The following is a 23702-nucleotide window of genomic DNA, read 5'->3' as shown; positions in this document are numbered from 1 at the left end:
CAGCTGTGTGGGAGAAACTTCAGACTCATGAATATTCAAACATTCCATTCAGCCCAACCGACCTGATGGTTAGTGTTAGTGTTTTATATGTATATGTAAAAGCCCAAAAATGCAAAATATAAAAAATAATAAAAATACCAAATCAAGTTTGACCTAAACATGTATTCTTTTGCAAATAAATTAACTTAACGTAACATTTAAATTATATTTGCTGAACTATGTATATATTTAAAATCATTTTTACTTTGCAGTATCGCCACCCCACAGGTTGAAAATCACTGATTTAATATATACAGTATAACAGATTGCACTTTGGGGCTAGTTCCCAGGACATTATTTTATTAGTTTTAAGTTCTAAAAAAAAAACTGACTGTCAGACTTAGGACATAATATATCAGACAGTCAGAATCCAGAAACCTAACAAATACTGTTTCAGTTTGGGTCTGATTCCCAGGGCATTATCGCCTCATTCACCTCATTTCTCTTCTTTTTCCATAGATTAAAATGTCATTCATTGCACTTCTCAAATGACCTTTTGTTTTTCTTGAGTATCTAATGAATGTGAGAGAATGTTTATTAAAATGTTTTAGATAAAACAGTCAGAAGCTTTGCTTTTAGGCCACAAAGTTCAAATTTGGTCTAATCTGACCACAGCACCTTCTTCCACATGTTTGCTGTGGAAAGGTTTTTTTTTCTTGTCAATCTTCCATAAACTTCAGTTTTGTGGAAAGCACAACTTAATTGTTGTTGTCCTGTGGACAGATTCTCTCACATAAGCGGAGCTGATATCAGCCGATATCGATATGTATCACGATATAAATCAAATCACTTTGTTACACTTAAAGGTTTCTTTTTACTCATAAGTGACAGTATAAAGGAGTTATGACCAAAATCACTAGCAGACTCAGAGCCTTGTGGACAGACACTAGGATCTTGCCAGGTGGGCACAAGGTGCTCAGACAGCTTTTAAATGTATTTTAAAAAGTCATTATACATCCACACAGGTCCGGACGTTTCTGAAATGATCCACTTCTACCACAGTACAGATTTATACTAACATTACTTACATTACTTAACGAGTGTATTTAAAACTCATCCAGTTCAGTAACAGCAATGTTTAGCTCCGTTCAAATACAGCTACACAGATTATATATATCTATATAAATATCTTCTGTATTTAGTCAAATATCCAGCACAACAGACTCTCTGTTAAAAACTAAAAACACAATGTAATCACTGTATAAACAGAGGAGAATTCTGCTCTCAGGGTTTTCTAACAGAAACAGTGAGGGTTACAAAAAAAAACGGAAAGGGCTGCTTTTCTGTGTGTTTATATACTAACCCATCTGTAATCCCCATTTCATGAGAGCTACAGACTGCATAGTTTAGACTCCTTGGGAGTTAAGGGATTACGCTAACTGAGTCTGGTGTGATAAACTGCAGCCAATCATATTAGAGAGCTTGGCTTGTCCTGCCTTAGTTGCTGCTGATTGGACAGAGCTACTGCAGCTAGAAGCGCGGTTCCCCTCAATCTCTCTCTCTCTCTCTTCCTGCTCTGGAGTAAGAAGCTGTGCCCCAAAGCTAGCTAGAACGCTGTTTCTCACAGTTAGCTAAGAAAAAGTGACTAAAATAAGCCTCTTTCGAAAAAAAGAGTGAATCATTTAAAGCTAGAAGCAACATCTGTCCATCCAATGGACTGAAAAGTAGTGAATGGTGCAAAACCTGACCGGTGAACACTGAATATCTGCTGAAGCTGGTTCTAGAGCTATTGAGGGTAAAGGACCAAAAGGATACCCGTTCATCCAAGACATTAGGTTTTTTTTAGGGTGCTGGAATCCTGGGAGAGCAGATTTCCTCAGCACGAATTCGGACCCTCTTCTGTGAAAGCGATGGCGAGCCACCCAAAAGAGAGCTGAGCTGAAAAAACACTCTTGAAAGACTACTTTCGAGTCCATTTCAAACTACCTGGTCACATGGTAGGAAAAAGAAAAGTGATTGAAAGACTGAGCCCCATTTTTATTTTTTTAACAAAATAACTATACTAGCAACTAATATTAAATTAAATAATATTAAACTCTAAAGTATAAATAGCTAAACTACAGTTAACTACCCAACTCAAAAGATAGTACATCCTAAAAGTAGTGATACATAAAAAAAATCTAAATCTAAACCTCATATCCCTATTAATATTCTATTCCTAAACTAAGAAGTGCAAAGTAATAATAACAGTGGCAAGTGGTACTTCGTATCGTGTGCTGCGCCCATTCGCAGCACTACTTAAATGGGAAATAGAAAATAAAGTTTATCGAATCCTATTGCCCGAGCTTCTCATATATCGTTTTATCACCCAGCACTAATTATACTATTATGTTAATATTATACTAACTGATAGCACAGCAAAACAATACTGTATTCAGTTACAACACTTTAGACTGGTAATAATTAGCAGAATATATATATTGAACTGAATTAAGTACATTTCCAAACAAATTCAAGTTCTCTTTTTTATTAATAGCTCTTTATTATTCATAAAGCTCAGTACACTGCTGAGTATTTCAGTACTCTGTGTTTATTGGTAATTGATGGTCTGTTCACACAGAGCAGAGAGATGTATCTTCAGTGATCAGCTGAGTGTGTGTGAGGTATAACTCTTTAGAATGGGGGCCAACGTCTCCAGCAGTGCAGAAGGACCCTCTGACCCAGAGTAAGTAGCTTTACATAATAACACTAAAAACTCAGACATTACTCCACACTTTACTCTCATCATGGATCATCATGAAGATCTGTTTACAGGGAGAAGAGAGCAGCATCTCCAGCCCCCAGTGGAGTGTCTATGAAGAGTGACGGGTCCATGATGGATCCTCCAGCGTTCAGCAGTGGAGGAGGAAGCTCTGGATCTCGGTACATCACTGCACTAAACTACTGTTCTGTTCTGAGAGTGAAGCTCTTCAGTTCCTGATCTTTATTAAAGATGTGCTGTGTGTTGGAGTTTCACTGTGTAAATGCTGGAGTTTCACTGTGTTTAATGTTAACAGAACTGAAACCCAGAGAGGAGCTTCTCCAGAACCCAGCTGTGTTTCTATGAAGAGTGACGCGTCCATCGGAGAACGTCCTAATTTCAGCAGTGAAGATATGACCTCTGACCCACAGTGAGTGAAACCTTAAGGATTCAGGGATTCTTTTACCATAACTTTACCATTTTATAATCTTCACAGATCTTCAGATTTCCTCTGTTGCTGGTTGCAGTGCACCTCGTAGAAGAATGGATATTATCAATAGGAACTTCACACACACATACATACACTGCTCAAAAAAGATCTCCAGCAGGTCACTAATATCCATGTTTCTGCTCAAACTGTCAGAAAAAGACTAAATGAGGATGGTATGAGGGCCCGACGTCCACCAGTGCAGGGTGATCAGCATTTGCAAGAGAACACCAAGATTGGCAGATTCACCATCGTGCCCTGTGCTCTTCACAGATCTTCACAGGTTCAAACTGAGCACATGTAAAAGGCGTGAGTCTAAAGCTGTGGAGAACATTCTGCTGCTAGCCACATCCTCCAGACCAGAATCCAATCTAGAACATCTGGTCATCACATAGTTGGTGTATCATCTTCTTCCATACACCAACGCCACACTGCACCACGTACTGTCCATGAGTAGACTGAATCCAGGTCTGGAAGGAGATTCCTCAGGAGAACATCCGCCACCTCATCAGGAGAAGCCCAGGCAATATAGAGAGGTCATACAGGCACGTGAAGCCACACACACTACTAAGCCTCATTTTAATTTATCTTGAGGAATTTCCACTGAAGTTGGATCAGCCTGTCATTTTATTTTCTAATTTAAGGATGATTCCATATCCAGACCTCCATGGGATAACATAATAGTTGAAGATTGTTCTAATATATGTTCCTGTGAAGAAAGCATCTGTAAATTATCTGTAAAGATTACTGCTGTTTGTGTGTAAATATGGGTACACAGTAACTTATTTATTCATCACAATATGAATTTTCTGTTAAACCCACAGAGCCCAAAAGAAAATGGACAGTTACAAGAACTATCTGGACCTCACATTTAAGGTTTGTGTTTCTATGTGTGTTAAATTAGTGTAAATATCGGTAACTCTAGACTGACCTAGTCAGTTTACCCAGCCTTTTCGTTCTGTGAAGCCATGTTGTTGTGATTGATGCTGTACGGGGTTTAGCATTGTCTTGCTGAAATATGTAAGGCCTTCCCTGAAAAAGACGGTGTCTGGATGGGAGTGTAAGCTGCCCACACCATAGGCACTAATGCAACCTTATACTATAAGAGATTCAGATGTTTGACTTATGCACTAATAAATGACTGGATCTTTCCTGTCCTTAGGACACCTTAGCAACCATCTGGAATTTGTTAGCAACTTTAAAAATTATAGCAGTTGCATAGCAACCACTTTGCAACACCTTACTGACCACCTGGAATATGGTAGTAACTGCCAAGCAACAGGCTTGTTCGAGATGCAGCTGCGCCTCGCCTTGCTGGTCAGCGAGAGCAGCCGCGTGCAGGTGGGCGGGGTGGAGGAGCGGAGAAGTCAGGTCGGACAGTCTCCACCTGCAGCCCACGTGAACAACACAGGATCTCGCGATGAATGCGCTGTTTGTTTACTTCTGGTGTGAATAAAATCGCAAAAGTGAAACAGAGATAACATGAGTGTTATTAAATTGAGATAAAAACTTGTTATAAATATTCACAAAACATACTGTCATGTTACAGATGTATTGTGTAGTACTAAATTAATAATGGGATTAAATTTTTATTTGCAGACCAGCTTTTCTGTCCTTTGTTCTTGGAAATAAATACATCATGCTCATTTACACAGCTTTAATTGTTTAGCGCATTTCACAACACAAAAACAATAGAAGAAAAGAAAAGTAGATCTCAGTATAATAGTTATGTAGGTTTAAAGATAATTAATAAGAGCAGTTCAGGGCGCTTTATAAAACAGTAAAAATGATAGCAGTTGAGCTTTATTATGATATAAAATGCAGATTATGAACAAATAAATATTTTTGAATACTGCATGAAAATGAACTGTCTTGCTACTAGATATGACAGTGTAAATACTGTGTTTTTTAAGGGGTTTTAGAGGAGATATATATTTTAAAATAAGAAGATTCACACGTGATAGGTGTCGGTGGATCTTCTAACCAATGGGGATTAAGCTCTGTCGTCATCAGGGCGGCTCTAGGCTCCCGCAGTTGGTGAGAAGCAACTGCAGCGCCTGGGTCAGACGGCTGCAGGCAGATTTCACTCGCGGGACTATAACGCCGGAAGTCATCGTCACGTGATGAAGGCGCAGACGCAAGTCGGACAAAAAAACTAACCAGCATGCACCATACCGAGCCAGGCGGCGATCGGACTGCGCAGCGCCGGGTTAAGTCGAACAACCCTATTAGCTTGGCAACCACCTGGAAAACATTAGCAATTGCCTAGCAACCACCTGCTATGTGATAGAAATTGCCTAGCAACTGCTTAGTAAGCAATTTAGAAATGATAACTTCCTTAATCAACCACTTAGCAACACCTTAGCAACCACCTGAAAAACATGAGCAACTGCTTTCTTTCTTGCTCTTTACTTCTCTATTTCTCACTCTTTTTCTCTCTACTTCTCTTTCTTTATATGTCTATATTCTTTCTCTCTATTTATCTATTTTCTGCTTGTTCTTTTTCTCTATTTTTCTCTACTACTTCCTCTTTCTTTCTCTACTTCTGTAAGGGCTGGGGTCTGGCTGAGGGGTTCTTCGGCCGGCAGAGGGAGGTCTCGAGCCCCTAATCAGACCTGATCCACTCCACCTGGGCTTGCCCCTATATAAACCCTGAAATTCAGGTCCTCGGGGCTGGATCTTTGAAGCTCATCAGAGCGAATCTATGCCGGAATTTCCTCAGAGCTCCGGTTCACTTTTCCTCCCTGCTCTATCCACGGCAAGTGTCGTTTTCTTGCCTGGGCTTTGGAGTGAGGTTGGACGGCATCGCTGGCTTTCTCCTCCCTCTCGAGTTTCTCCTATCCCTCTCTCTCTCTCGAGTCTGTGGGAGCCAGGGCTGAGCACCGCCCCCCCCGCTCCCCCCTCCTCTCGCACTCACTCCCTCTATCCAGCGAGTGAGTGTGTGTGCTCGTTTGTGTGTGTGTGTGTGAGCAGTGCGAGGTTCGCGGCCGCTCTACTTTGTTTACTTTTGTGTTTGTCGACCCCAGTTCCTACTTTTCCCCTTGTGGAATGTGGGAAATCTTACGAAGAAACCCTGTTTTACCTTGAATGTATTGACACATATCTCACAATCATGATTACTTATCTTAGTATCTAAAATTACATAATCATCGTGTGAAACCTTGTATTTTATATGCATTAACCAATACTCACATTATATTTGATCATTTTTACTCACAGTGTATTTTACACGCATTTATATAAAAGATTAACCAATAATCACAGTATATTCTTTACATATATAGTAAAACATTGTTTGATCAGGCATGTGACTAACACAGACTCTATTATATGACAGATTAACCCACATTAACATATAACATATGAGATGTAGCTCAGGCTTGAAGTATTTTGTTTTACTGCATGACCCTAACTAACGGTCATCAATTCGACTGGTACGGGGCTAATTTGCTACAAAAAGGCTATTAGATCAAAGCAGCCTTTGGATGAGTGAGTGCCTCCCTAAAAAACCTCTACTTCAAAGCGGGGGGTGACGCACACACACAGATAGTGCCAGGATGGAAGAATACAGTCAAGGTCAAACATTAGTGGTCCAGTCAGACACGTGCATGCTAACATGAGATGATTTTAACAACGCCTCATCAACAGGCTTACGTCATTTTGGGTATAAAACATGGAGTCAGATCAGAGGGGGTCAGAACTTATGCTGGGTGGCTGTTAGACGGTCTTTCATGTGTGGGTTCTCCTGAATATTCAGTTTGTAATAAATACTTGGTTTGCTTTCAACTTCACTCCACTGTCTGACTCTCTCTATCAAACGAACACGCAGGGAGTTGTACCCTGGACGAGAGGTGGGGGTAGCCCACCTCACATTTTCTTTTCTACAACAGGAACCACAGCCCAGTCCACAACCACCTGAAACACTCCCCTTTCAGTTCTGAGAAGCAGTTTATTTTGTTTTGTATCCCGGTTTATAGGGGGCGGCCAAGCTTCTCTGGCCAGCTTTATTTACCTTCCTCTTTGCTCGCGCTCGGTGTGAGTTCGTTTCCGCCCTCTCTCGGGTCTCCACCCGTTCTCACACTCTGCACAATTTCTTTTGCACCCTTTCTCGGGTCTCCACTCGTTCTCTCGTTTGTCACGATTTCTTTGGCGCCCCTTCTCGGGTCTCCGTTTTTCACCTGTGTGAACCATCACTGATTGTGGAAACTTCACACTAGACCTCAAGCAGTTTGGACTGTGTGTCTCTCCACTCTTCCTCCAGACTCTACTCCCTTGATTTACAAATAAAATATAAAATTTACTGATGATCAGTGATGGTTTGGAGAGACATGTCATCTGCTGGTGTTGATCCACCGTGTTTTATTATCAAGTCTGAAGTCAGTGCAGTTTTGTTTTCCCATAAAATCTTACAGCACTTTATGCTTCCCTCTGCTAACAACTTTTATGGAGATGCAGATTTCATTCTCTAGCAGGACTTAAAAAAAGAAAGTACCAATTGGTCTTATAAAATATTCTCAATTTTATGATACACTGATTTTTGGGTTTAATTGGCTGTAAGCATCAATAATAAAACAAATAAGCATTTCAAATAGATCACGCTATGTGTAATACATCTATATAATATGAGTTTCACATTTTTAACTGAATTACTGAAATAAAGTTTTTCAAAGATGTTCAAATTTTTTGAGATGGCCCTGTAGATGTTTATTTCACCCTTTTTTAAGTTTTAAAGAACTAATGGACAGCACATGACGCGAGAGCATGGTGGCAATGTGCTTTGATGTTTTTCAAATATAAAAAAGTGAATTTCAGTTAAATGATAGCGAAGTGAAATAAAATAAATGTATGTTCAGTCAAAAAGTTTTTTCTTTTCATTTTTTATTTCCAAAACTGCAGGATTTGAGAGTATGAGCATCTGTCAAATTCTCAAACAGCATATATAATATGCTATATTAAACTACAATTATTAAGTTCATGTAATGAACATAAATATAAATTCTTCTAAAGACTTGTGAGGCTGACTGTTGTCCTGGTTTAACTTGGTCAGTTGCGCACTTGTGTTACACGCCAGATATTTACCTGAACATGCCTCACTTTCAGACCACAACGCCCATCAGCATTAATATATTCCTAAATTCTTAATGACGAGGCATGCAAAAGAGACTGTTGATGGGGTGTAAGATAGCGCCCCATGTGTTCAGCATCATATCAAGAGAATTGTTTTAAAAAACAGAGACTGCTTCACTGCAGAGGTCGAAGTTAAGGAAGGTCAGCGTGCACTTCTGAGACCATACACTGCATCAAATATGTCTGCATGGTCATTGTTTCATAACAAAGGGACTTCTAAAGCTGATGCACAAGAAAGTTTGCTGAAGACATGTTCTGTGGTTTGATGAGACCCAGATAAACTTTTGTTCAGACTGGTGTCCAGAATGTGTGGCAGCATCCTGGTGAGGCCTACCAAGACCACTGTGTCTAGGATACAGTCAAGCATGTTAATGGTACACTTACTTTGATGGTCTGAAGCAGAGCATAATCCCTTCCCTTTGGAAACTGGGCTGGATGGCAGTTTTTAAAAAACCTCTTGCTGAAGAAGCTAAAGGGTAAGGTGATGGACTCGACAATAACTCCAGATGTAAACCCAATTGATCGCCTATAGAGCATCCTCAAGCAGAAGGTTAAAGAGCACAAGGTGTCCACCAGCTCTGTGATATCATGAAGTAGAAATGGATTCCAATATCACTTAATTGTGTGGAGAAAGCAGATATAGGCACTTGAGTTTGCGACTCGAACTCGAGACACACTTAAGTCGCAGACTTCAGACTTGACTCGTACTCCGGTTTTGAGACTCGTGAACAATCATTATGTTTTCTATTTTTGGCATATTTATTGAGGAAACTTTGAAATGAGGGACAAACTTTCTTCCTGTTTGTCTTGTTAACCATATTATATGGGTACGCACCTTCATGCACTAGTCTCACTCTGACTCTCAGATGATGGTAATGGTGATGGCATAGCTTTTATAAAAAAAATTGGCTGAATTTCAACCTAGACGTCACCAACAAAAGAAGTGCAGACTGCAAAGTCTGCAGGGTCAACATGAAGGATAGCTCAGCATCAGCTTTGTAACGTTCACTTGGCTGCTACCAGCTTTGTAACTAAATATTTGAAACAATGAGTGAATGTTTATTTGCTTGTCACACTTGTTTGCATTGAGTGGTGATGACATGACGTGAAAAGCTTGATAACATTAATATACATTCTGCTGCTACCTACTCCAGCTATCTACCATCTACTGGTGTTAAACATAGATAGCGTAATGAACATGGAAGCCAGGGAAAGCAAGGCACGTGCTGAACATAGTACAGTGGTGTATTTACAAAGTAAATAAAATATACTGTGAACAGGGCAGCAGTAAAACAGGACATACCAAAATCGTAGTGAGGGTTCAGCAACGGAGAGGCAAACACAACAAAGAAGGACAAGGCTAAGAGAATAGTCAGGGAACAGAGCAGGAGGTTGATAAGAAAAGACAGCAGCAGAAGGGCTAGGATAAAGAGTGGTCTAGGAACAGAAACTAGAAGATGGGAAAGCAATAGGAAACACATTGTATAAGAGCTGGAGAACCAGGTAATACTCGGCACTGGGGACAGGACACAAAGGGGTATATATACAGGGAACACTAGGAAGTAATAACGTAATAGTCCAATCAGAAGACGGGGGAGGAGCTTGTTAAAGTCTTTGGGGCAAACAGGGACTAGAGCAGGCAGACTGACAGCATCAGGTGTGACAGATAAGTACAACCTTAGTTGTTTAGTTTAGTTTAGTTCTTTAATAAAGCAGATCACAGACATGAGACAAAACTAAAGTCATTTCAAATGGCAACTTTCTGGCATATATGGAAAAATATGGCAGTCAGTAACGCTTAATTAATTAGACCAAGCAGAGGGAAAAAATATGGAATCACTCAATTCTGAAAAACATGATAAAATCATGAAAAACAAAATAACACTCCAACACATCACTAGTATTTTGTTGCACCACCTCTGGCTTTTTAAAACACCTTGCAGTCTCTGAGGCATGGACTTAATGAGTGACAAACAGTACTCTTCATCAATCTGGCTTTCTCTGATTGCTGTTGCCAGATCAGCTTTGCAGGTTGGAGCCTTGTTATGAACCATTTTCTTCAACTTCCACCAAAGATTTAACTGGATTGTGATACTGACTATTTGCAGGCCATGACAGGCCATGACATTGACCTCATCATTCCCAAACATCCTTTCAATTGATGGGATAAAAAAGATGTTCAAAATATCAACGTAATTTGTGCATTTATTGAAGATGTAATGACGGTGTTAACGATGGCTTTGTTTAGCTTTTCTCTATGTAAATGCCATTTCCTTTAGGCAGTTTCTTATAGTTTGGTCACAGACGTTGATTCCAGTTTCCTCCCATCCGTTCCTTATTTGTTTTGTTGTGCATTTTCTGTTTTTGAGACATATTGCTTTAAGTTTTATGTCTTGACGGTTTGATGTCTTTCTTGGTCTACTACTATGTTTGCCTTTAACAACCTTCCCATGTGTGTATTTGGTTCAGATTTTAGACACAGCTGACTGTGAACAACCAACATCTTTTGCAACATTGCGTGACGATTTACCCTCTTAAAAGAGTTTGATAATCCTCTCCTTTGTTTCAATTGACATCTCTCGTGTTGGAGCCATGATTTATGTCAGTCCACTTGGTGCAACAGCTCTCCAAGATGTGATCACTCCTTTTTAGATGCAGACTAACAAGCAGATCTAATTTGATGCAGGTGTTAGTTTTGGGAATGTAAATCTACAGGGTGATTCCATCATTTTTTTCTCAGAATTGAGTGATTCCATATTTTTTCCCTAAATAGTTAACCGTTACTGACTGCCACATTTTTTTTTATTTCTTACAGTGTTTCTCAAAGCCATAAAGTTGCTATTTGAAATGACTTTAGTTGTTTTGTCTCATGTCTGTGATCAGTTGTTTAATTTTGTAGAAAAAAAAGCAGAATGATCATCCTCCGAGGCCAGTGATTCCATCATTTTTGCCAGTGGTTGTACATAGCTGTACTGTCGGCTTACAGGAAGGGTACATGTTCATTGTTACACTGGGTTTGAGTGAGACGATAGAGGAATCTGTTCATTTATAGTAGACTTTAAATATGTCATTAGAGACGCAGTGTAATTTACGATGGCGTTTTAGGGCCACTTCTAAAAAAAACAGTTAACTTAGAGAATAATGTCGTAATATTATGAGATTGATGTCATAATATTACGAAAATATTATTATTATCGAAAATAGTATTTCGAGGGAAACATAGTTGTAACTGCTTGGGCTGCAGTTTAAGAGCAGAGCATGGAGGGAGGGACTGGAACCGCTAATGATCTGTTACAGGGCTACATTTATAACTATATATTGTAGAAAAAAAGCTATCTTAGCTTTTGTGTTGCATGTTCGTTGATCAAAGGATTAAGACGACACGGAGATTGAGAGTGAACAAGTATGATTTATTTCAGAATTCTGGGAAGAACATTTACAGGCATGAATCCTAGCCTAAGCCAGACGTCACCCCCAGTTCTTCTACCTCGGCATTCTCTGACTCCATCTTTTATACCCTTTTGTGACGTATTGGGTTGCTAGGTGGTTGCTAGGCATGAATGAGTAATAGTTCTCGTTTTTATGCTTTATTCTTCCAAATATGGTATAGTCATGCATTAGACTTCAGTTTTTTTAGACTTTCTTCGGAGATTGATTGACTTGACCTTTGTCCAGTAGGTCCTCTGAGAAATCGTGGGTTGCTAACTTCCCCTGCCAACGGTGACAAGGGAAGATTCATTTCCCCTTTATGACAGGTCTTGAGTTCAACAAGGCACACTTCCTCTCAGTTCATACTCTCTTAGTTGATAATAGTTCTACTACATCTACAGTAAGATTAGTTAGTTAGTATATCTTTAACAAAGCTTGAAGCTGTATGTATAATTTTGTAGAGCAATCTTTTAAATGCAAGGTTACAAAATGTATGTTATTCACTGGCTTTAATCTAGCTATCCTATGTTGACCTATCCCTAGAGCGTAGGAGCAAAAGAGGAACTCTTTTAGTCTGCTAACCTCTGTAACCTCAAGATTTGTAGCATAACAAGAGGAAGTGTGTTTTCTCGGTTGACCCCATTCAAAGGTCAGTGAGACACAAGTCATTGCTGCTAATATGAGAGGCATACGTGATTCAATTAATCAAATATAGAATGTGTGTACGTGTGGTTTTAGTGACTAACTCTTGATTCAGTGATTAATGATTAGTAGAATATAGATTTATAGCTTACATAGATATATTTGTGTAATATGTGTTTTAATTATAGGATAAGGCTCTGGCTAGCATGATTATTTTAAGCAAGCTTGTTATTTTACAATCTTCCACAATATATATATATATATATATATATATATATATATATATATATATATATATATATATATATATATATATATATATATTGTGAAGAAACTTATTTTACCTTGGGTGTATTGACAAATATCTTACAATTATGATTACTTATCTTAGTATCTATAATTACATAATCATTGTGTGAAACCTTGTATTTTATATGCATTAACCAATACTCACAGTGTATTTTATACACATTTATATAGAAGATTAACCAATACTCACAATATATATTATTTACACATATAGATAAACATTGTGACTTGCGTAGCTCAGGCTTGAAGCATTTCGTTCACTGCATGACCCCAACTAACGGTCATCAACTCGACTGGCACACTCCGTACGAGACTAAATTTCTACAGAGGAGGCTTTTAGATCAAAGCGGCCTTCTGTGTGTGGGGGAACCTGCAGCGGCCTTCTGTGTGAGGGGGGTGATGCACACACACACACAGATAGTAACACAGTCAAGGTCAGACACTAGTGGTCTGGTCAGACACGTGAAACTTGAGTACTAACACATGAAATTATGCATATTAACATGAGCTAATCGTTAGCAACGCCTCATCAGCAGGTTTCACGTCATTTGGGGTATAAAACATGGAGTCAGATCAGAGGGGGTCAGAACTTATACTGGGACGGCTGTTAGACGGTCTTTCATGTGTGGGTTCTCCTGAATATTCAGTACTTTGTAATAAATACTTGGTTTGCTTTCAACTTCACTCCACCTGTCTGCGACTCTCTATCAAACGAACACGTAGGGGAGTTGTACCCCGGATGAGGGGTGGGTGTGGACCCATCTTTCATTTTCTTTTCTACAACACTAGCCAATGCTAGCTTACACTAGCTAAATGAAGCTAGCTACCCAGCAAGCCTTTTAACTTTTAACGGTTTATCAACAATCAGTCTTAATGAACTCTGGACTTTATATGCTAAATATTTAAATGTATATAAACAGGCTAGTTAATGGGATGGCAATACCTGCTGTGACGGGCTGCAGGGTTTCTGCATGGACCTCACATAGAGAGAGAATAGACACCTCCAAAAATTCTGGCTCTCAGACAAGCATCTGAAAAGTTCTGCTCAGGGTTCTGCAGGGAAGATCTCTGAGCAAATGGTCCACGTTAGCCTCCTGACAGCAAATACACTCGGTTGCAGTCGGCACGGCAGTGCAGTGACCGCATCTGCACTTGGTAAAGTTAGTGTTATGAACACGAAATGATGACCAATGAGTCAGAGCTTAGAATTTAAAATGTATGAAAGTTTACTGGAAAAATAGTTTCAGCATTACATATATATATAAATATATATTAGAAAAGAGTAAAAGTACATCAACGAGTGAACACATAGTGTAATAAAATCGTGATAGATCAACACATTCACAACCCAAAGAGAGAGAAAGAGAGGGAGCCCTCCAGACTTAATCCAAGCAGTTATACATTTATCCAGTCCAGTTAACAGCTTGTTGTTCCAATGATGTGATCAGCTCCAGCCTGTCTGAGCAACAAGTTCTTATCATGATGTTGTTCAGCTCTGTGTCCTTCATGAACACAGCAGACAGTCCTTGTGTTCCAAACAATCCTTATGTGCCCTAAAGTCTGTGAGAAGATGAAACAGAGGAAAAGAGTGGATGGGAAGATCTTCTGGCATGTGTGCGACTTTACGGCGTGTAGAACAGGCATGCGCTGGCTATCTGAGGAGAGGTTCCCAGCACTTCACTCAGAGAGCTTGTTGTCTCCTAGTTCATATGCACTGGTCCCAGAACAGCAGTGAAGCTTCTCTGCCACTCAGGGTCATGTTCTCCTCACAGCTCTCACTGTTGATGAAAACACTCTGACCTTCCTGATTTCTGAAAAAGTACAAACAACCTCCAAAGCCCTGCGTCATTGTGACAGTTAAAAAGAGAGCAGTTTTTAAATAAATTATTAAGTGAACAGAAAAAAGTAATAACTGTATATATAAATGTATAAAACATAGAAGTAAAAATAAGAGTGTGCAGGTGTGGTTACCTCCAATCACACCCTTCACCAAATAATAACATAAAACAGGCCCAGGATGGATAGGTTCCAGGTCACAGAAAGGTTATCAACCATATAGTGAGAAAACACGAGATTGCAGATCTTGCAATATAAAAGAATTTTATTGAAACACACACGAGTAAATATTAGGGGTATGAATCTCTCAGTGTTTCGATTTGATTTGATTCCGATTTTTGGGGTCAAGATTCGATTCAGAAACGATTTTCGATTCTAGAATGATTTATCAATTCAAATGGCCTATAAATTTTGTTTAAATTATGTGAGAAGATAAAAAGATGAAAGGACAATTTAAACAAATAGAACATTTATTTCAAACAATAAACTTGACTAATCCTGTATTCATTTCTAAAAGGTAGACATTGTTAAAACTAGAAAACACTCATAAACAGCCACAAGGTCAAGAGTGGAACGTTAGATAGGCTATAATTATGTAACAAGCAGAGAAAATACTAAATACACTAGCTTTTAGCATGCACACCCCTCTGTTGCCTAACTGGGAGTTCACCTACTGTCGCGCAGAGCTTTTTAACAGTTAAAGAGCTCCGCAGGACAGTTAAAAAGCTCAGCGCGACAGTAGCTTCACCCAAAAAACACGTTTTTAGGAAAATGAGAATCGATTCTGAATCGTTCAATGTTAGCTCCAATCGATTTTTTCCTGCACCCCTAGTAAATATAGATGTGAAGCAATGCAAGGATAATAGTTGTTACTGGATAAAAAACAATCAATGAACTAAATTAATTGGATATTCTTAGTAACTTTGGAGATTAAAAAGTCTTAAGCAAGATACAATATCTAATAAGAAAAAGAGTAAAAAACTTGAGTTAAACATTAACCAAATATCCCTCTATGGTAACAGAGAGAACAACAGCAGGGGCAATAAATGAGCCAGCAACTTTACTGCGCTATACAGGTCTGGAGGGAGTTGATTTCAGTGTGAGAACTACGGCTGGAGCGTTTTATTTAACCTCTGGAAAAGATTTTGTTGGCCTTTCTGTGGGGTCTGAATGCTCCACCCGGCACAGTGTCGTCTCTCTGTGGCTCTGGGTCACACTTTTGGAAGCACACTCTCTCTGGAGTTCCTCAGGTGGTGTTTTCCCCTTATCCTTTCATATGGGTGGCCTGGCAGTTGATAGCATGAACTAAGCTATGCTAAGCTTGGGGAACTGAGGACGGCTTCCACAGAGGAAAAACAGAGATACTGGAAATTAACGGAAATAATTAAATCTGTATATACTAGAAAAGCGATTAAATGCATTCAAAACCTTTTAGGCATAAGCACTGAAGGTTTGATCCAAAATGCTTAGTTGCAGACTAAGAATCCTACTGTACTCCTAACAACATCTACATTTTAAGGACTAAATTATGCTAATCTAACATTTGGTGCAAACACTGGCAGTGCCCTCACTCGAACTTAAACAACCTTCCCTTCTTCAGAACTGAACTCCTACCGTAACTACCCTAAAAACTGACCTAAAAACTCACGAAGAATGTCTTGGAATATCAAACATACGAGAAAACATAACATTAAATTCAATAAACATCATCGCTGGATCAGATTCATTTTGCTGAACCTGTAAAATCCATTGTTAAATTCTGTTCATGTTTGTTTCTGGTGGAACGTATCCCTAGTGACAAAGTGAAACATTTGTGTAGGATAAGGTGTTCTGTCTGAAAGATTTACGATTTGCGCTTTTTATTGCCGTGGAACAAATTTGGGACAGTTTTCTCTCCTGTGTGAATGCGCTGGTGTCGTTTGAGATGACTCTGTTGATTAAAACTCTTCCCACAGACTGAGCAGTGATACGGTTTCTCTCCTGTGTGAATGCGCTGGTGATTTTTAAGTTGACTCTGTGTAGCAAAACTCCTCTCACAATCTGAACAGTGATACGGTTTCTCTCCTGTGTGAATGCGCTGGTGATTTTTAAGTTGACTCTGTGTAGTAAAACTCTTCCCACAGTCTGAGCACTCATACGGTTTCTCTCCTGTGTGAATGCGCTGGTGTGTTTTGAGATCACTCTGTGAAGTAAAACTCTTCCCACAGTCTGAGCACTCATACGGTTTTACTCCTGTGTGAATGCGCTGATGCAGTTTGAAGTTCCCCAGTCGATTAAAACTCTTCCCACAGTCCGAGCAGTGATACGGTTTCTCTCCTGTGTGAATGCGCTGATGCAGTTTGAGAGTCTCCAGTCGATTAAAGCTCTTCCCACAGTCCAAGCAGTGATATGGTTTCTCTCCTGTGTGAATGCGCTGGTGTATTTTGAGTTTAATCTGTTTAGTAAAACTCTTCCCACAGTCTAAGCAGTGATACGGTTTCTCTCCTGTGTGAATGCGCTGATGTTGTTTGAGAGCACTCTGGGTAGTAAAACTTTTCCCACAGTCTGAGCAGTAATAAGGTTTCTCTCCTGTGTGAATGCGCTGGTGTTTTTTAAGATCACTCTGGGTAGTAAAAATCTTCCCACAGTCTGAGCAGTAATACGGTTTTACTCCTGTGTGAATGCGCTGATGCAGTTGGAAGTTCCCCAGTTGATTAAAACTCTTCCCACAGTCTGAGCAGTGATACGGTTTCTCTCCTGTGTGAATGCGCTGATGCAGTTGGAAGTTCCCCAGTTGATTAAAACTCTGCCCACAGTCTGAGCAGTGATACGGTTTCTCTCCTGTGTGAATGCGCTGGTGTATTTTGAGATTACTCTGTGCTGTAAAACTCCTCCCACAGTCTGAGCAACGATACGGTTTCTCTCCTGTGTGAATGCGCTGGTGTATTTTGAGAGCACTCTGTGTAGCAAAACTCTTCCCACAATCTGAGCAGTGATATGGTTTCTCTAATGTGTGAATGCGCTGATGTTGTTTAAGTTTACTCTGGGTAGTAAAAATCTTCCCACAGTCTGAGCAGTAATATGGTTTTACTCCAGTGTGAATGCGCTGGTGTATTTTGAGATGACTCTGTTGATTAAAACTCTTCCCACAGTCTGAGCAGTGATACGGTTTCTCTCCTGTGTGAATGCGCTGGTGTATTTTGAGATGACTCTGTTGATTAAAACTCCCCCCACAGTCTGAGCAGTGATACGGTTTCTCTCCTGTGTGAATGCGCTGGTGTATTTTGAGATTACCCTGTACAGTAAAACTCTTCCCACAGTCTGAGCAGTGATACGGTTTCTCTCCTGTGTGAATGCGCTGGTGTTTTTTGAGATCACTCTGTTTAGTAAAACTCTTCCCACAGTCTGAGCAGTGATACGGTTTCTCTCCTGTGTGAATGCGCTGGTGTATTTTGAGATGACTCTGTTGATTAAAACTCCCCCCACAGTCTGAGCAGTGATACGGTTTCTCTCCTGTGTGAATGCGCTGGTGTATTTTGAGATTACCCTGTACAGTAAAACTCTTCCCACAGTCTGAGCAGTGATACGGTTTCTCTCCTGTGTGAATGCGCTGGTGTTTTTTGAGATCACTCTGTTTAGTAAAACTCTTGACAGAGTGCTGATATCTCTCCATGTTGGGACTTTGCTTTATTTGTCTGCATCAAACAATTTCTGCGTGTTCTGGAGATTCTTCTGGATGGCTTGTGCTTCACCTCTTTCAGCAGTTTAACTTTGATCTTTTGATAAATATCCTGGTTGTTGGTGATGAATTTCAGGAGAATATTTTCATTTCTGGAAAAGACAAAAATGCCAGTGAATATTAAAATAAAAGCAAGTCATTTAACTGAACAGAACTGCCTAAATCAGTTAAACTATACAGATAAAACTACAGGGACATCTTCATATTTCCATAAAAAGGGGGCGCTGGTGGTCTTCCAGCCACCTGTTTAGTGCCTTTATAAGGACTTCCCACTGTTCAGACACTCTTAATTATGTTATGGTCTCACAAGAAACTGAGAACTTAAAGAAAGAAAGAAAGAAAGAAAGAAACGTGCCGAAAAAACAACATGCAGTGGTTTGAATCACGGTGCCGAAGCTTGATTCGTTCTACATTGATCACGTGACCAATGATGTCCGAAGCCTTTTCCTTTACACTAAATTATAAAATATTTCATACATCTTAAAAAATGACAGTAATTAGGGTTGGGCGATGTCTCCTTAATGGGCAGATGATGATGTTTACAGTGAAACAACGCTATGGTCGATGATATCGGGGTGATGGGGGGGGGGTGATGGCGGGGGGGCTGACAGAGCATTGACTGGTGTGTCACGGGAGCGTGTAGGTTACTACAATCAAAAATGTTGGAGTACTGAATACTACATACTGGGCAGTGTGTAGTATGCAGTACATACTAGTGCAGTATGCAGTATAGTTGTATGCCATTCTGAATACAGCCAGTGTTTAAAACTAATAAAAGCTTTTTTTAAAACTTATAAATGCATAATGTAGATAATAAAATAAGTACTAAATTGTACTATTGTGAAATAGTACAGTATAAAACATGCTGTCAGCAGCTGAAATAAATATTTTTTCTTTATAATGTTACTTCTGTTAAACATTAAGTCACGTTGTTAGACATATCTGTATATGTAACAAAATATTTTAAATACAGGTAACATTAACAATTAGTTTACATCAGTCAACTGTGCTTACAACAGTAAGAAACATTGTAAAATTGTTAATTAATGCTTCAACTAGTTATTACATGACAAAAGTTTAGACATTATTCACCATTAAAATTCCTAAAAACTCACGACTTAGTTAACAGGATCTACTACATTTTTAAACATTGGTAATTTAGTAATATGTGATGTCTTGTTTAGAGTCATTTAACAAATTTATGTCAGATATTGTGGACACATTTTTAGAAATCCACTTATTCTGATGCATTTTACATCATAATGCCAAATATTTCTCAAGCCAAATGTAGCAGCTCGTCTGCTGCTCTAGTATGCTTGTTAAAGAGCAGACGGAGAGGCAGGTCTCATTCTCTCCTCCTGCCTTTATTCTCTCTACACATTTACACCAAAAAAATAACCCAGCAGATTATTAAGTGTCTGCAACTGCATATACATCTCCTACATATCACCGACTCAATCCCGCACGTTCTGCCTGACCTGCGCAGCGCATCAATTAATTCATGCGTTGAGCTTTAAACGCGCAGATAAGCTGTAACTGGTGGATCAGCACAAAAATCACAGTGTGATTTATTACATTAAAACACAGAACATTTTCCTCTGCTGAACCTGACAGATCCCGAGAACAGCGGGGGAATTCTCGCCAGCCCGAGTTCATGCATCGGGTCAGACAGGCTGGAGTTCAGGCTGGGGTTTAGGCTCATGTTGAGGCAGAAAATCTAAACTCTAGTAGTCGATTCAGCAGAACAAAACGTTGAGAAAGAACCACAACATACCTGCACATACACAACAAAAATAATCCCAGTCGATTATTAAGCATCTGCAACTGGATATACATCTATAAAATATGAAACAGAAGTAAATACAGCACATGAACACACATTTTCAGGCTCAGTCACATGTAGTGCTTTGGCGCTGAAACGGCTGTACCTCAGAGCTGATAACCCGACCGGGGCAGAAATAATTAATTATTAGGTAAAATATATTTCAATACCCGCTAAAAATGCACAGAAGAGTGACTAGAACTGATATAAGAGCTCATTTTTCCAGTAACTTTTCTCAAAAATACTTATATTTGCTTAAAACAGCACTTTTTCACGGAGCTCCTCAGCTCTGTTTTCCTCCTGCGCTGCATTCAAGCTCCTCCGGAGCTACGGGGGCCGCGGAGGGACAATTAATAAATAAAACACGTAGTTCTCTTGTTGGTGCAGGGAATTGTAGTTCATAGTAAAATCACAGAAAAATAATGACCTTTTTACTGTTACAACACATCAAACAACCTCCAACAGGAGTGTTAAACATAACAAGAGTCTCTTTTGTTCACTAAAGGATAAAATAATTATAATAATATTCTAAGGATTCATATTATTTTATGTATTTTTTTAAATTATTTTTGTAGTGTCTTTAACTCTGTTACACAAATGTTAGTTTCTTCTATTCTGTTTCTTCTCAGTTTAATCCATTCTGTTAAATTGTGTACTTTTATCAAGTTGCTCAAAGTGTGATGATTCTTCTTATTGTCATCAAATTCATGTTTTATTGTATTTTATTATTAAAGTATCAGCAAAGGAGCAGCTGTTTAATGGTTTAACTGGGATTTCTTAAAAACAGCAGGGCTAAATATATTTTAATTTGCTAACATTTGTGTTTACTATTACAGTGAAACAGCAAGTTTTCTGTTAAATCAGTAAGCCAAATAACGTTACTTAGTGAAATTACTTTTTAAACCTGAACTTCTCCTCGCTATGATCACTAAATCTTCCATTTTTACATTTAAAATTGTACAAGCTGACTTTTATTTTGACGGTAGTCACATGACTTGCCAGCACCAACAGTTTGTATACCGTGGTGTCAAAATGAAGGATTTTAAGTTTTACAGAGCTGTGAAGAGTTTTTATTACATTCACGCCATCCTGCAACAAAGGAATGGGCATGGAAAGTGTGTGTGTGTGTGTGTTGGTGGAGGGGGTGTGTGTTGAGAGGGATGGGGGTTCGCTCTCATGCTCTCTCTGAGAATAAAATAAACTGATATTTTGATGGACGTGTTGTACCTCATTTTTAATGGTTAGTAGGATATTGATACAGGACCACATTTGGAGACATGGTATTTGGTTCCCATTTCTAAACATGAATCACAGAGTTTTGGCAAATTTATGAGCTTGCTGATTGTCACGTCTGGTGCTGTTAGCTCCTCTGTCCCTTCCACACCCAGCTCTAACGGAGGTTCTCAGGTCAACAACTATATTACCCAGATTGCCCCACCCGCTGACATCACACACTCACCTGGTCACGTGACACCTCACCTGCTTCCTCCAGGAAGTCCCGAATATTGATTACGGCACTATAAAAGAGCACTCCACACAAACACCCACGCCGCGTATTGTAGGTTCTCCTCTTTACAAAGCGTTACTTTATCTCTTGTCTCAGTTTATTTCGTGTATGACCTTGCCTTTGTTTTTCTCGACGCTGATTATTGCCTTTGCCTCTGATATTGGATTGCTTGTGTATTACCTGGACTGTGTTTTCACTACTGCCTCTTGGATTACCTCTGACATTGGATCTCTCGTGTATGAACTCTGGACTGTTTCTTGTTTATGGTATGGTTTTGTCTTCATTGCTCTGGTTATTGGGGATTACCCATTTTTCTGTATTGACTACGTCTTACATCTGTTTATTTTATAATAAACACAATTTTATCAGTATCTGCACGTGTCTACATTCTGTGCTCACCATGACACTGATAAAATGTACCATGCAGAATTTCAGGTCCAGCAAAACCAGGCGCAGACAGCTGTTATTTATAATAATGTGCTGTGTATTTTAAGGAAAAAAAAATTCTTTGTTAGCTTGAGAAATACTACAACTGGTCAAAGACCACCCCCCATAAGATGGGTATAACCCAAATAGGTTTGCTATAATGCTGAACTAATTAAATTTCTAAAATGTCATACACCTGTTAATACTAAACTGACACAGTGTAAAACGCACAGTTTATAAATCAACTGCTCCAGAACAAAGACAATTATTAATAATTATCAATTATTATTAATTACAAATTATTTTCTGGTTGATGTTTGTATTTTGTTTGTAATTTATCTCCCAGTCTATCTAGATTTGTCATGGTATGTACAGAATGCAGACACGTACAGATACTGATAAAACAATGCTTATTATATAATAAACAAAGGTAGATTGTGATTGGTACACAAAAACAGGTAATCACCAATAACAGGAGCAATGTAGACAAAACCATACCATAACCAAGAAACAGTCCAGAGTTCAAACACGAGAGATCCAGCAGCAGAGATAATCCAAGAGGCAGTAGAGAAAACACAGTCCAGGTAATACACAGGTAATCCAATATCAGAGGTCATACACGAAAATAGCTGAGACAAGAGATATAGAACGCTTTGTAAAGAGGAGAACCTACAATACGCGGCGTGGGTGTTTGTGTGGAGTGCTCTTTTATAGTGCCAGTAATCAGTATTCAGGACTTCCTGGAGGAAGCAGGTGAGGTGTCACGTGATCAGGTGTGTGCGTTATGTCAGCGGGTGGTGCATTCTGGGTAGTGTAGTTGTTAGACTGAGAGCCTCCGTTAGAGCTGGGTGTGGAATGGACAGAGGAGTTAACAGCACAAGACGTGACAAGGTTACAGAAATGTGAACTGTAAAGTAGTTTACAGACTTGGTATGTGTAAAAATAAATAAAAACACCACAGGCTTATACATTTTAATAGTTTTTTTTAATTATAATTAGTTTAAACACCTATCAGTTTTTTGTTTTTAGCAACATACAAAACACAACAATATACAATAGTACAAACTCTTGTAGAGGATAATAGCTACAATTTAGAAGCTAGGGGGAGCATACACAAACATACAGACTAGAGCAACGTAATAAAATGATAATCTTAGACAAAAGCTTACTAGAGATCTGGTGTGTGATGATTCTACCAGTTTTCCATTTTCTTAATGTAGTGCCCCTTAACTCTAGGCTATGCTATATGAGTTAGGTGGGTACGTGCTCTGTCATATAATTAATGAGCTGCTAGACAATGTTTGTATAATATGGAATTAATTACTGCTACCCGTTATTACCTTGAGCCCTATGTGTAAAACCTTACATCTGCCACATTTATATGTAACTTGTGTAGTATAAGAAACTTAAACCATCCAATATGTGACTCTGTACTAGATCTAGCAAAATAAAACACAGCCTATAATAGAAATAAAAAATAAACCATAGAAATGACTTTAACTGTAGCTAGTATATTTATTTAAAATCCAGCCAGCCCAGTATATACTGGAGTTATCTCAATCTAGCTGTTCAAAAGAGATGTTTCAATTCACAGAACCAGTATATAAAGTGAGTTAAACAAAACAATGGGCATATTAAACACAAATAGTTATTTATACTACCCCCTGCAGTTTCAGATAT

At 39.0% G+C, this 23702-nt stretch overlaps 4 protein-coding genes across 8 annotated transcripts in view; 2 read left to right on the top strand and 2 right to left on the bottom strand.

The window, feature by feature from the left end:
* Nucleotides 1-23702, top strand: part of LOC125801169 (zinc finger protein 585A-like) — a 418011-nt gene that overhangs the window by 239360 nt on the left and 154949 nt on the right. The window lies entirely within an intron of this gene.
* Nucleotides 1-23702, top strand: part of LOC125801216 (uncharacterized) — a 201941-nt gene that overhangs the window by 115866 nt on the left and 62373 nt on the right. The window lies entirely within an intron of this gene.
* The window catches only part of LOC125801106 (NACHT, LRR and PYD domains-containing protein 14-like), a 58007-nt gene that overhangs the window by 29174 nt on the left and 5131 nt on the right, over nt 1-23702 (bottom strand). The window lies entirely within an intron of this gene.
* Nucleotides 13916-23702, bottom strand: part of LOC111197413 (zinc finger protein 239-like) — a 414061-nt gene continuing 404274 nt past the window's right edge. For all 4 annotated transcript variants that reach the window (XM_049477304.1, XM_049477303.1, XM_049477302.1 and 1 more), the window contains exon 2: nt 13916-18359. In XM_049477304.1, coding sequence (XP_049333261.1) covers nt 16393-18201 — 1809 coding nt within the window. In that variant the 5' untranslated portion in view covers nt 18202-18359 and the 3' untranslated portion in view covers nt 13916-16392. The remainder of the gene's footprint in view (nt 18360-23702) is intronic.

The sequence above is a fragment of the Astyanax mexicanus genome, chromosome 4 (genome assembly GCF_023375975.1).
Source record: "Astyanax mexicanus isolate ESR-SI-001 chromosome 4, AstMex3_surface, whole genome shotgun sequence".
Lineage (NCBI taxonomy): Eukaryota > Metazoa > Chordata > Actinopteri > Characiformes > Acestrorhamphidae > Astyanax > Astyanax mexicanus.
The sequence above is the reverse complement of the archived record's forward strand: the minus strand, read 5'-3'. Positions and strand labels throughout refer to the sequence as shown.